Source organism: Equus quagga, chromosome 6 (genome assembly GCF_021613505.1).
Source record: "Equus quagga isolate Etosha38 chromosome 6, UCLA_HA_Equagga_1.0, whole genome shotgun sequence".
NCBI classification, from domain to species: Eukaryota; Metazoa; Chordata; class Mammalia; order Perissodactyla; family Equidae; genus Equus; species Equus quagga.
In genome coordinates, this window is record NC_060272.1 from 118,846,658 (window position 1) to 118,861,897 (window position 15,240).

At 38.2% G+C, this 15,240-nt stretch overlaps 1 protein-coding gene across 3 annotated transcripts in view; it reads left to right on the forward strand.

The window, feature by feature from the left end:
• The window catches only part of ADAMTSL1 (ADAMTS like 1), a 362,288-nt gene that overhangs the window by 42,826 nt on the left and 304,222 nt on the right, over positions 1-15,240 (forward strand). For all 3 annotated transcript variants that reach the window (XR_006889167.1, XR_006889168.1, XM_046664981.1), the window contains exon 3: positions 3,040-3,085. Coding sequence is in view for 1 of the 3 variants with exons in the window: in XM_046664981.1 (XP_046520937.1) it covers positions 3,040-3,085 (46 nt within the window). In the remaining 2 variants the exon portion in view is untranslated. The remainder of the gene's footprint in view (positions 1-3,039; positions 3,086-15,240) is intronic.

Sequence of the window (15,240 nt, forward strand, 5' to 3'; positions counted from 1 at the left end):
CCAGAGTTCACTTTTTTTTTTTTTAAGATTTTATTTTTTCCTTTTTCTCCCCAAAGCCCCCCGGTACATAGTTGTATATTCTTCGTTGTGGGTCCTTCTAGTTGTGGCATGTGGGACGCTGCCTCAGTGTGGTTTTGATGAGCAGTGCCATGTCCACGCCCAGGATTTGAACCAACGAAACTCTGGGCCACCTGCAGCGGAGCACGCGAACTTAGCTGCTCGGCCATGGGGCCAGCCCCAAGAGTTCACTTTTTTAAAGCAAGAAGTCATCTTTGGATCTCCTCTGTTTTAAAACCTTCAGTAGTTCCCTTTTGCCTATTGCTAAGTTCAAAATTAGAAGGTTTTTATCTCATCTCCTGCAGTTCCCCACATAAACCCAAAACTCCAACAAAACAACACTGCTTGGAAATTTGCACACACATCATATCTTTTCATACATCTATGCCTTTGCCTATAGTTTCTCCACCTATCCTTAACTCTCTTTCAATATCTATTTTTACATCTATTAGACATCTAACTAATTTTTCAAATGTCAACATAATGCTTAATATGTACTAGACACTGTTGGAAGTGCTTCACAAATATTAACTCAGTTAATCCTCATAATAACTTGAGGAGATAAATCATAGTATCCCATTTTACAGATGACAAAACTGAGGTATAAAAACTGAGGAATAGAGCCAGGATTCCAAAAGACGATTCTGGTTTCAAAGTGGATACTCTTAACTTCTACACTATGTTACATGTGTGCTTGGAATTTCCCAATTGAAAAACACATCTTGTTCTGCCAACACTGATGTCTTAATGGTGTGCTACCAAAGGCCTTTGGGTTGTAGAATTCATTACCTTCTAAATTTACCACCAATGGCACCTAGCTCCCATTTTTAAGACTCAGAAACCTAATACTTTTTAGCAATCACACCAAGAACAGATCCTTCTCTTGGAGGTGGACTCACATGTGATTAATGTTCCAAACTAGAATGCCAGTTTATTAACTTACAATGAAAAATAGAACTGTCTATCACGGACCAGAATACCGTGTCAGCATTACCAGCACACTCTGCCTCTTAGCAGTCATGAAAAAACAGGTCACTCTTGGCAAATTGATTGGTCAACATGGCATCATGATGAGGGAGATTCCTGAGAGGAGCAGAGAATTCATTGGCATCAGCTAGGTTAGTGTGAGGCATCCATATGGCAGTAACAACAGCGTTGCCAATGGGACCTGGAAAACTTGAAGGCTATTGGCCCTTTACCTGGGAGATTGCTGAGCTGGTCTCTGACAACCATGTGTCTCTATCAACCTCCTCTTTTCTGTGTTTCTAATGCCTTTGCCACATTCTATTGTTAACGGACATTAATATGTCAATCTGGTTACAGTCAAGTGTTTAAACCTGGGACCTTTTTATCTCTTTAAGATAGTCATTGTGTAATTGTTATTTTCAGATGACATTTTGTTTTTGATAACATTAAGACCTAATACAAACAGTATTTAGCATTTCTTACACTGAATTATATGAGTGATTTTCTTAACAGTGAAGAACAAGTCATATTCATTCTCTTTTCTATTCCCAGAAGTAAATGTATTGCCCAGCAATAATAGGAGTTAATGGACATTTGTTGAACAAACAAATGAATTAGGAAGTAAAGCATCGTGGTTGGGAGTGTAGGCTCTGAAGCCTGGTAGCCTGGTTTCAAATCTCAGTTCTACTAAATAGCTGTGTGATTTGGGCAAGTTAATTAACCTCCCTAAGCTCCGGTTTTCTCATCTGTAAAGTAGGTATAATGATAGTACTCTGTCTCCCAGAATTCTTGAGAAGAGGATTAAATAAATTAACACATGTAACAAACTTAGAAATGTACCCAGAATTCCATAACTATCAGTTATTAGTATAATCACTTTCTCAGAATTTCATATTGTATTTTTACTTGTTTTCAAAAAGTACAACTTATTTTGAAAAGAGCAGAGTACTGCTGTTCTTGCTTTAAGTGTCATCATTGAATGTTTAATCAAAAATTGATTGTTTTTGTTCATAAGAATTCAGTAAAGTGAAAACTCCCATGTATTGCTGGTGGGAGTATGTAATGGTACAACCTTTATGGAATGTAATTTGGCAAAATATTTATCAAGAGCCTTATAAAATTTCATTCCTTTTAGTCTCGTAATTCCCCTTCTAGAAATTTATCTCTGCTAAAAACATAGAAACTTGGATAAAACATATGCATGGATGTGGTTTAGCACACCATCATTTATCAAACCCCAAATTGGAAATTACTTAAATGACAAGTAATGGAAGAATGATTATATAAATTGTGTCATTTGATGGAATATTATGTAGCTCTCAAAATAATGTCTTTAAAGTTATTTAATTGTGTGTGGAAATATCTCCAAAAAATTTTAAGTGGAAAAAAGAAGTTACAAAATTGTATAAGGGATGTGACTTCTTCCACACTGGAAAGAAATCAATAAATCAAAATAATAGGGATTATCTTTAGTGAGGCAACGATGGGGGATTTTTTTCTTTTTGGTAATCTTTTCTAAAGCCTCTACGATGAGCATGCATTTTAGAAATAAAGAGAATTCTTTGAGATTATGACTTTTCATATCCTTAGATGTGTAATTTTAAAAGCATGTTGAATATTAAGTCCAATTTTTTATTATATTTAAGATCTAAGTTTTTTCAGTTTAATATCTTTTATACCAGAAGTAATTAAGAAGACAGGATTCATTTAATATTTTTCAGAAAACTTTACATTAATATTTATTTGCTTAAATAAAAACTAACTATAAGTACTTATTTTGATGACTCGAAGCAAAATGCTTAGTTACAACTCTCATGGAGAAATCAATCCACGTGTACAACTTCTTTAGATATGCTCAAGTTAGCATTAGATAGTAAGTCCTCTAAGAACGTACTTAGAAGAAAAGAGGCTCTTATATTAGTATTCAGAGGAAATCAATATTTTTATAAGAAAATGGTTGAAATTTTGAAATTTTCACAGGTAGTAATGAGTTTCTTTTTTCTTTTTGTGACCTAGGAGCTGTGAGGGAAGAAATATCCGATATAGAACATGCAGTAATGTGGTAAGTTCTGAAGTTCTATGACTGTGATAGTGATTGTTTTAAGCACTGAATAATGCTAAGCGGTTTTATGTATCCTGAGAAGAAATCAATCAATCAGTAGTTAACTAAGAGTTATTTATCTCACACTATCTGGATTATGCAGCATCAAAAACTAGATATTTTAATGTTCCTCAGTATAAACTTTTAATCATTTGAACAAATTGAAACTAGCTAGACTATTTCAAAACAAAGACTCTTTGTATTTCCTCTCTGCTTTCTGACTTTTCACATCTAGATCTCTTGAGAATGAGTAAGAGGAATGATAAAAGGGAAACCACTTGGGGTATCATGAAATAAATACTAGGTAATCAAACTCAGATTTGACAAATCATTCATTCGTTTAGCAAATACTGTTCAATGCCAACTATATGTAGGCACTATACTATACAAGGATAAATAGCATATGGTCACTGTCTTAAAACATCGTGATATAGAAAAGATGTAGAGAGAGAAGACAGATATGCACATAACACATTCTAGGACAAAAATGACAAATGCAGTAAGAACAGATGAAATTCTTTGTGGGTTAAAAACAGAGAGAAATGTGAAGGGTCTTTAAAGCAAAGGTGATTTGAGGTATGGCCAGGAGGGGTAGGAGGCTGTGACTGGCCCAGATTGGGTGGGAGGAGGTGAAAACCAATCCAAATGGAGAAGATATGATGGACAACTTTGGAGGCAGGAGTGTTTAAGGTGTGCTATGAACACTAATTTGGGTAGGGTTGTGCATAACAGTATAGAGGAGAAGAATTGAAAGATCTTTTGAGGTTAGACCATGAATAGGTTTTAACGTTAGGCTTCCAAGTTTATATTAATTCAGTGACTAATGGGGAGGTCACTAGAGGTTTTGCAGTAAGAGTATAATATTTTAGAATTTCACTTTAGGAAGATTAATTCTGTAGTGATAGGAGGGATGCACTGGAACAGGAAGTAGATGGGGAGCGAGAAGTAGTGAAACCTTAAATCTAAGGAAATTGATACGAGAGATCAAAATTAAGGTCACTTTGCAAGACTTAATCAATTTCAATTAGAGTGGTGGGTTGAAGTGGGAATAAAGGAAGCAGAGGTGTATGCATATTTAGAGCTCTCACTCTTGCTGATCCCTCTGTCAGAGAAGCTCTTTCTCTAATATTTGCATATGGGCATTTTCCTTATTTCAGTCTCAGCTCAAAGGCCACCTCTTCAAGGAGGTTTCCTTGACCGCCTTATCTAATGTGGTTATCCCACTGCCCAATCTCATCTCTCACAATAGTCAATCACATTTTACTTTCTTTACAGCACTTATCTCTACCAAAATTTATCTTATATAAATACTTGTTTGTTTTCCGTTTCCCCACTCTAGAATATAAACTCCACGAGGATAGGAGCCTCATTTGTCTTGTCCACTCCCCTTTATTCCCAATGCCTAGAACTGTTGACTTATACATATTAAGCACACAATAGATGTTTACCGAAAGCAAAATGAGTACTCAGTCTTCTGAAAGAATTGTAAATGTCATTATTAGAAGCAAGAAGGTTGGGAGGAGGCTTGGGAGAGGAAAGTAATAAATTTGATTTAAGGACATTTGAAGATTTGGGAGCAGTTTTTTAGGTCGAGCTCTATAGAATCATGAGAGAAGAGAACCTGAGAACTTTAGTGAATTTCTGGATTCAGATAGAAAGAACAGAGCCAGATAAGCCACAAAAGGTACCACAAGAGAGGTAGCAAAAGAAATAAGAGAGAATCCCTAAAGATACTCAGTAGGATAAATGTTGCCAAGTGGTTGAAGGCTGAAAAAAGGCCAATGGCAGAGCAGTTTCTGTAGTGAATTAGGAATGAAGCCAAGACCACAGGAGTTATTAATGGGGAAATGGAGTCAATGGGTGTAAGCTGCTCTTATTACGTGTTAACAGAGATAACGCATAATTTGTGGAGTCAGAGAAGGGCAGGTGGGTTGTTTGTTTGTTTACAATGAGAGACCCTTGAGAAATGAGTGACTCTAAAGGGAAAGATTGATGATATGAGGAGGTGAGGGTATATTTGATGCCACAGGTCCCAAAGGAGACAGTGAGTGACAAGAAGAAGAGGAATCTTGATAAAGGAGAAGACCATATACTTAATTCTTAGAAAACAGACGCAAATTGAGAAAGGAAAAATGAGGATATAGAAAGACTTATAAAGAAGAGAAAAATTGAAGCTCCTCATGATGAGCAGGTTCAAGCTTCTCTGTAGAGAAGTTTTCTAAGTCATCCACTGACAGGGAAGGAGGGGAATTGAGCTTGGGAAAATGAGCATGAAGGCTTAGACTAGCCACTGGGGAAATTGAGTGGAAGCCAGCAAAGCAAAACAAAAGCACTGCTGAACAGCAAAGAAGGCTCAGCTGAAGTTCGAGGGCTTGATCTTAAGGAGAACATGGTCAGCAGGGTTTCAGGACTTAGTCTGGCAATTCCTGCACTGAAGCAGTATTAGAGAAAATGGACATTGGATGTGACCCACGGTCAGAATACACATGTGATGAGAGAGACTAAAATGAATGAAAGCATATATTTTTAAATGCCTGACCAAGGAGACTGTAAGAAACTAGAAGGCATGATCATTGGGAAAAGAGTAATCGTTCAATGGAAAATTTTGCCTGCTTCATTTCTCTATTGCCATTTGGGATACTAGGTGCCAGATAACATGACTTGTAGCTCATATCATTGCCTGCTCCACCACACACGCACACTCCCCTCGCTCAACTATGGATTGATTAAAAGGATCAAATAGCTGTAGTTTTTATAATTTTTAAAAATGGTATTGACCTGTTTTAGAAATGGTATGAAAAATTTTTTTGATGAAAGTTTACTCGGTTCATCGGTTTTCTTTACTATCCCTTTTATTATAGTGGCATTTGATATATCAGTTTAAAAACACACACGCACACACACCATGGTGTTATTAAAGAATCTCCTTAACTTCTGTTCATTTGCTTTGTAGCTTTTAGAATAGTGGAAAGGATCCAAATTATTCTAAGTAGATGAATGCCTAAGGCATCATGAGCAGATGTCTGCCTATTCTTCCCTTCAAGCTCCTCAGAAACAGCCAGTCTCCTTGCTGTCATTAGGAGCATTTTCACAGACAGATGCAGGCTAAGACTCTGACCTAATATTACTTAAAACTCATAGCATCACACAAGCCAACTCTTTACAGCTTGTACAATCAAACTGACACTGAAGTTTTTATAGGAACCTAGAGTCTTCAAGTAATTTGAAGCCTTTTTTTTCTGGCTTTTGGCCATGACAGAAGCAACATTGCCAAAAAAACAAATAAAAAATCTTATTAGAAAGGATCTTTTCCTAATCACATTCCAATTTTTCAGGCTAAGGAGTTCAGAACAATTCGGTTAAATGTTTCCCTTTTAGATACTTGTTTTGGAAAAACTTGAGAGTATCTTTTAGCTAAGCCTCCAGGGTCACTCCATAATCCCTGGACAGCTTCCTGGGCTCTTCTGAACCACTTTGCCTCCAAAGATTTACTCTTTTGTTCTATTCTTTGTAGCTGCTGCATACGGCATTTCTTTGGGTTCTTGATCCCCAAGGCTGAGGAGGAGAAAACCTCTCCTCAGTTTCCCAGTTTTGCTGGCTTGCCTGAAAAATCAGCTGACATACTTTTAAGGTTTCATTGTTGATCACTCTCCAATCAGAGTGTATCAACATAAGAAAGTTAAAGTTCCCAAAATGTTTGCATAGTTCTCGTAGCCATGATACCTTTTTCTATTGTCTCTAGCTGGTAGAAATAGTCTATGTTTGTCCCTAAGGATATAGTTCATCCAACTTTCCCATTTTATAATCCCTGCTCTTTTCTAGAAAGAGGCAAGGGCCTCTCCCTCTGGAAGGAAAGACTAAGGATACTGTTGGGAGAAACAGTAGGTGTGAACTAGCAAACCACTCAAGTGGGTCATTTAGGTCTCAAATCTTCCCTGAGCCCCTCAGAAAGGTCTCCTTAGGTCACGTCTTCATATTTATTCAAATTAAACCCCAAATCTGAACCCCTTGATCTTAATTAGGTGTTTTAAATGGACTTCCAAAGTGTCTAGACCAACGCTGTGTTACTTATAAACAGTTAATTCATCATTACCCTTCAGCTTCACAAGAGTTGAGATTTAGGAAATAGTAACCACAATTAGTAACCTAACAGACCAAGGTTCCTGTGGTAGGTGGTGGTATTCTTAAGTTCTTTATTAAGACTTTATTGCTCCACTGCAATATTTTACTGTTCTTAAAAAACAAACAAACAAACAAACAAAAAACACCTGTAAGGTTAAAGTTGGGAAACCATATTTACATATCTCTTCTAGAACTCTTAAGGAGCAATCAGGAAACGGGAGTGAGGTGTGTGGGCAGGGATTTCTGTCTTCTGGGGAATGGTTGCAACAGCTAAAAAATGTTTTTAGCACGTGAAGACAAAACATCATTCGTTCATTTCAAAATAATTGAGCACAAGAATTGTTCTCAGTTCGGGGATACATTGGTGAAAAAGACCAAGACCTAGTTCTGAAGCTTTCATTCTGATGCATGAAACCAAATTATAAACGAACATACAAACAAATCATTTCAAAGAAAAACTATGAGGCAGTGATCAGTGCACTGCAGAGAATTAAGTGATTGGTGGCTCCCTCAGGTTGGATGGTCAGGGAAGCCCGCTTGAGGAGCGACATTTGAATGACAGGAAGGAACCAGCTCTGTGAATATCAGAGGAAAAACAATCCAGGTAGAAGGAACAAGTCGTGCAGAGGCTCTGGGCTGTGAAGGAGTTTGGTGTGCTCAAAGAAAGACTAAAGCGCAACATATCTAGGGTATAGTGTGCAAAGGAAGAGTATTGGAGGATAAGAAAAAATAAAGCCAAAGAAAGACAGGAGCTAGATCATGCCAGATGTCATAAGTGTTTAGGTTATATATATATATATTTTTTTTTTTAATATTTTTTTTTTCCTTTTTCTCCCCAAAGCCCCCCGGTACGTAGTTGTATATTCTTAGTAGTGGGTCCTTCTAGTTGTGGCGTGTGGGATGCCACCTCAGCGTGGCTCGATGAGCGGTGCCATGTCTGCACCCAGTATTCGAACCGATGAAACACTGGGCCACCTGCAGCAGAGCACGCAAACCCAACCACTCAGCCACAGGTCCGGCCCCCCATTTAGGTTGTATTTTAAGTGCAGAGGGAAACGACTGGAGACTTTTAAGGAGGAGAGAATCAAGTAGGACTTTGAAGATAGGTTTGGCTGCAGGATCACTCTGGAGATAGATGGCAAAGAAGGGAGTGAAAGCAGAATGCCGGGTAGGAGGCAGTTGCAGTAGTTCAGGTGAGTGGAAATGGTTACTTGACTAGAGTGATACTGGTGGGAAGATCGGAGAGTTTTCAAGGTAGAATGTGTTTTCCTAAGCCACTTCGCTTCATCCTCAATCTGATACAATTCACTTTTACCATCTCCGGCTTTGTTGCTGTAGAATATTTTATGTGCACATTCTAACAAGAATCAAAGGCAGCAGTATTATGGCCAGGGAGAACAGAATAATCCCGGGCAAGTCTAACTTTTTGGGGCCTCGGTTTCTGCAGCTAAGCAATGAGAGAGTTGAACTGAAAGATCTCAAAGTTCCTTTCGAGCTCTAAAATTCTGTAATTCTTCAAAAATATTATGTCTGAGCTATACCAGATTTGGATTTGAATGCAGACCAATGTTGGTTTAGTGACCAGCAGTACTATAGTGAGAAGATTTATATCCAGCAATAGAGTCAGAGTGAAGAGAGCCAATGTGGACAGTAGACACAAAGTTTTCTTCCATGCTACAGACCTTGACCATCCATCTTAACCAGGAATTCACATCATTGAGGTTGTAAAGATTCATGGCTTTCAAGAGTCCTCACATGGTTATTAATGATCAGTATAAGGTAAATTCCCATTTGACCCCATGTCCATTTTTTCATAGGGACTTTGTACAGCGTAAACTCAGGGCACTTTTGATGCTGTATGTCAAGAGTCAAATAGCGATACATGGAAGGAATGAACACCCTGCTGCAGGGCTTCCTTGGTTAGAATTTGAAAAAACTGCTGGAACAGCATTCATACCAATGAAATACCTCTGGAGTCTAGGCAGATGCTGTAGTAAATAATGACAACTGCAGGAGTTGGTCAATGAGCCTGCATGCTGGGCCATTTTCCAGCTAAGAGGCACATCTAAGATAGGGAGGAAGTTAAATTTCTCATAATCAAGTCCTTATTCTAGTAGCTAAAAATAAGACCTTGTGCTACTTGTCAGGACCACTCACTTGTCCACTTGTTCACTTATTCATTGTCTTATTGAATTGTTCATTTATTTAACCAACATTTATTGAGCACCCAACTCTTTTTTTTTATTGAGGTCACATGGGTTTATAACGTTCTATAAATTTCAGATGTACATCATTATATTTTTACTTCTGTATAGACTGCATCGTTTTCATCATCAAAAGTCTAGTTGCCATTTGTCACTGTACACATGTGTGCCTTTACCCTTTTCAGCCTCCCCCCACCCCCTTCCTCTCTGGTAACCGCCAATCTGTCCTCCATATCTACGTCTGTTTGTTTATCTTCCACATATGAGTGAAGTCATGTGGTATTTGTGTTTCTCTGTCTGACTTATTTCACTTTGCATAATACCCTGATGTTTCATCCATGTTGTTGCAAATGGCAAGACTTTGTCTCATTCTATGGCTGAGTAGTATTCCATTGTATATATATACCACATCTTCTTTATCCATTCGTTCATTGATGGGCACTTGGGTTGCTTCCAAGTCTTGGCTATTGTGAATAATGCTGCAATGAACATAGGGGTGCGTATATCTTTTTGAATTAGTGTTTTCATATTTTAGGGGTAAATACCCAGAAGTGGAGTGGCTGGATCATATGGTATTTCTATTCTTAATTTTTTGAGGAATCTCCATACTGTTTTCCACAGTGGCTGCACCAATTTACGTTCCCACCAGCAGTGTACGAGGGTTCCTTTTTCTTGACATCCTCTCCGACACTTGTTATTTCTTATCTTCTTAATAATAGCCATTCTGATGGGTGTGAGGTGGTATCTCGTTGTAGTTTTGATTTGCATTTCCCTAATAATTAGTGGTGTTGAACATCTTTCCATGTGCCTGTTGGCCATCTGTATATCTTCTTTGGAAAAATGTCTGTTCATATCCTCTGGCCATTTTTTGATTAGGTTGTTTGGGTTTTGTTGTTGAGTTGCATAAGTTCTTTATATATTTTGGATATTAACCCCTTATGAGAAATGTGATTTGCAAATATCTTGTCTCACTTGGTAGGTTGTCTTCTTGTTTTGTTGATGGTTTCTTTTGCTGTGCAGAATCTTTGTACTTTGATGTAGTCCTATTTGTTTATTTTTTTCTTTTGTTTCCCTTGTCTGAGGAGATATGATACTCAAAAAGATACTGCTAAGACTGATGTCAAAGAGCATACTGCCTATGTTTTCTACTAGGAGTTTTATGGTTTCAGTTCTTACATGCAAGTCTTTAATCAATTTTGAGTTAATTTTTGTGCATGGTGTAAGATAATGATCTACCTTTCTTCCTTTGCATGGGGCTGTCCAGTTTTCCCAACATCACTTATTTAAAAGACCTTTCTTTCTACATTGTATGTTCGTGGCTCCTTTGTCAAAGATTAGCTGTCCATAGATGTGTGCGTTTATTTCTGGGTTCTCAATTCTGTTCCATTGATCTGTGTGTCTATCTTTCTGCCAGTGCCATGCTGTTTTGATTATTATAGCTTTGTAGTATATTTTGAAACCAGGAAGTGTGATACCTCAGCTTTGTTCTTTTTTCTCAGTATTGCTTTGGTTGTTCAGCATCTTTTGTTATTCCAAATGAATTTTAAGACTCTTTGTTCTATTTCTGAAATAGAAATGAAAAATATAATTGAGATTCTGATTGGGCTTGCATTGAATCTGTAGATTGCTTTAGGTAACATGGACATTGTAACTATGTTAATTCTTCCAATCCATGAGCACAGAATATCTTTCCATTTCTTTGTGTCTTTGATTTCTTTCAAATGTTTTATAGCTTTCAGTGTATGGGCTTTTCACCTCTCTCGTTAAATTTATTCCTAGGTATTTTATTCTTTTTGTTGCAATTGTAAATGACATTATAGTCTTTATTTCTCTTTCTGCTATTTTGTTGTTAGTGTATAGAAATGCAACTGGTTTTTTGTATGTTGATTTTGTACTCTGCAACTTTACTGTATTCGTTATTTATTTCTAATAGTTTTAGTGGATTTTTAGGATTTTCTATGTATAGAATCATGTCATCCACAAATAGTGACAGTTTTACTTCTTCTTTTCCAATCTGGATACCTTTTCTTTCTTTTTCTTGCCTAATTGCTCTGGCTAGGATTTCCAATATTATGTTGAATAAGAGTGGCGAGAGGGGCATCATTGTCTTGTTCCTGCTCTTAGAAGAATAGCTTTAAGTTTTTTGCCATTGGGTATGACATTGGCTGTCAGTTTGCTGTATATGGCCATTATTATGTTGAGGCACTTTCCTTCTATACCCATGTTATTGATAGTTTTTATCATAAATGGATGTTGAATCTTGTCAAATGCTTTCTCTGCATCTATTGAGATGACCATATGATTTTTATTCTTTGTTTTGTTAATGTGGTGTATCACATTGATTGATTTGTGGGTGTTAAACCACTTGCATTGCTGGAATAAATCCCACTTGATCATGATGAGCACCCATCCCTTATTCTGCATTAGGGATGTTAGGAGTTGCTGCTGTAAATAAAAAGACAAGATATCTGTCGTCAGGGAAATCAGAGTCTACTAGAAAAGCCAAATATGCAAACACATAATTAATTAAAATGTGATAAGCACTATCAGTGTAGAGGTAAGGACAAAGTTCTAAGAGGTCATGGAAGGACCATGTCTGATTCTCTCACCACTGTACACTCAGTGCCTAGCGTGAAGTGTCTAACACATGCTTCCGAAACTTTGTGCTGGGGAACACCAAGCCCACAGGGCTGCAGGGATATGTTTTAAATATTCAAGGGAAACACAGCAATACTTGACATCTGTTGGACACTGTGCAAACTACTAGATCATGCTGTATTCCTTTCTATGACAACTTGCCTGCAAAGTTGGGTTTGCTTTGATAGAAAGCAAGTATTTTAAGAAAATCAATAACAGATAGGAAATGAGGGTGGCATTTTCCAGTTTGATTTTAGACTTTGAGAAGTTGGGCAGTGCTCAACAGGGGCACATATACCATTAGTAATAAACCTGGTTATTTATGAATGAAATCAAATATTTTTGTTTCAAGTTACTTGTATTGTTTTTTCAAATGGCTATTATTAGGACACAAATACCTATTAAGTTCTTTGGACCAAACTACTTAATAAATGGAACTGTTAGCTATTCCTTTCGGCCTAGAGATGCCATAAAAAAAAATTACTGAGATATTAAAGGGGCCCTGAACAGATGAAGTTTGACAACTTCTATCACATGGTAGGCATTGAATACAAATGATGAACGATTGAATGACATCCCCTATAAGGTGACATTTGAGCTGAGCCTTTCAAGATGATAGGAATTTTTCCAGGCTACAATGTGAGAGAGTATTATGAAAAATGGAAATAGAATTCATTCAACAGTTTCTACTGTGACCTACTATGTACCAGGCACTTTTTCTAGGCACTGGGGTATAATTGTGACAGAGAAAGATAAGGCCTCTCATCCCATGAAGCTTATACCATAGTGGGAGAAGGCAGATGATAAGCAAGTAAATAAAGAAAAGTATGACAATGTCATATAGGGAAAGATTATGGAAGACATAGAGCAGGGTAATGGGATAGAGAGGGGCAGGCTGCTCTGTAGGGACTTGTCAGGAAATTCCCTCCAAGGTGACATTAGGGCCCAGTTAGTATGTGTAAAGGGTGAAGAAGGAAGTAGCCCAGCTTATCTGAGGCCCTGGCAGGTCATTTTATGAGGTGTGGTGCAAGGGACGTTGTGGAGAAAGAGGTACTTATCTTTGCCGAAGAGTCTGAACTCACCCTCAAATGTTATTTTGTAAAGGACATCCTTAGCCTCTCACTAAGAGTGATGGACATTGTTTGGAAGAGGACCAGAGGCTGACAGAAAGCTGGGCTGCTCTGCCACCCCCTTCTGTGCATTTCTCTTCTCCTAGGCCCAGAGCCAGTCAATTCAGACTGAAATATATGAAGGGCAGTAGAGGGATTTCTTAACCTCAAGTAGGAAGTCTCTTAAGTGGGAAAGAAATTCTGAGGGAAAGATGTTGGTTTCTTTTTAAAAAATGTTCAAAATCCACGACTTGCTAGAGGGGGCTGCCTGAGGGCTCCCTGGGCCTCCTGGGCGGCTCTCCCCAAGGCTGACTCAGCTCTCTCCAGCAGTGGACCAACATAATGGGCTGCTCGACAGATCCCTCCATGCTGCCCTTGTTATTGACCCGTCCAGCTGAAAAGCAGAAATTTTCCTCATACCGTAATCTTCGCTCAGAAGGAGCATGCTCTCATTTTAAAGTCTGGTAGGACATGGATTTTCCAAGTAGCTTTGTTAGGACCTCATTTATCAGTTCATATACATTCTTTCATATAACGAAATGGAGGCCAGGCTCTCCTATCCTTTAGATTCCGTGTGCACTTTGCACTTGGGCAATCTCTGAGGGGCCAGCAGGATGTATGGGTGGGAGGAGGGGAGAATGATTTAAAGGACACACTCTGCATTTTTCAATCCCATGGACACTGAGGACTGAAAGCAGCGTTGTATAGCACAAAGAACACAGGCTTCTCGGAGCCCTGCGGCTGCCACTTAGTAATTATGGACCTTCCAACAAAATTCATTAACCTCCCTCAATCTCAGCTTGCTTACCTGTAAAATATCCTTCTTATGTGTATGCAAAGAACGTATGTTAATTCAGCATTTATGGTAGTGTAAAAATTAGAAACAAGTGGAGGGGGGCCATGCCCATATCATGGAACACTATGCAATCATTAAAAAGAATAAGGTAGATCTATAGGTATAACCGGAAGTGTGTCGGGGTGTGTAGCACGTCATAGTCTTGAAGGACACACATCAACCTGACCACAGTGATTATGAGCTTAATGCAGAAAGAGAGAGATTTTGAGTGATTTAAGAAGGATTTTCCAGGGGGCCGGCCCGGTGGCACAGCGGTTAAAGTGCACACGCTCTGCTTCTCGGCAGCCCAGGGTTCACTGGTTCGGATCCCGGATGCGGACATGACACCACTTGGTACACCATGCTGTGGTACGCTTCCCACATATAAAGTAGAGGAAGATGGCCATGGATGTTAGCTCAGGGCCAGGCTTCCTCAGCAAAAAGAGGAGGATTGGCAGTAGTTAGCTCAGGGCTAATCTTCCTCAAAAATAAATAAATATATAAATAAATAAATAAAAATTTAAAAAGATTTTTTAAAAGGAGGGATTTTCCTTTTTTATTCTATATTCTTTTGCAGTATTTCAATGTTTTACAGTGAACATGTATTCTATAACTTGTATAAATTAAAAAATACCAAAAAAATAAAGCTGAGATGCAATATTTTAAATGTCATTGAGTATATATACATTTTTTGAAATGTTGAAAAAAATACCACTTCACAGGGTTCTTCTGAGTATTACATGACAAAATATCTAAAAAACACTCAACCTAGTGCCTGACTCAGTCATGTTGGCTCTGCCCTCCCTCAGTCCCTTTCTTCGACTTCCTCCTTTCCATGACAAAGTGATCTTACCAGAATTCACTGGAGAAAGAGTGAAAATTCCATCACTTTAAATTTCTGAAGGTCAGCCATACTGTGTGGCATCATGGGGGACTGTTCCTGATTATTTTCCCAAGTGACAGGTTCAGCTCTGGAACGGGAACATTAGACCTCATCTCTGGCAGAACTGCAGGCTTACAATGCCCCTTCCTTTGGATGAACTGTAGAAAAACAATGCCGAGTCCTTAGGCTGGACAGTCAGGTCTCTGGCAGCTATAAAGCTTGGATATATTTTGGCCAGACAAATAGTTGGTTAGAATTACTGTATATTCTCAGAAACATATCCCAGGGGACCAATGAATATCCCCTATAACGAGTCAAACTTACCA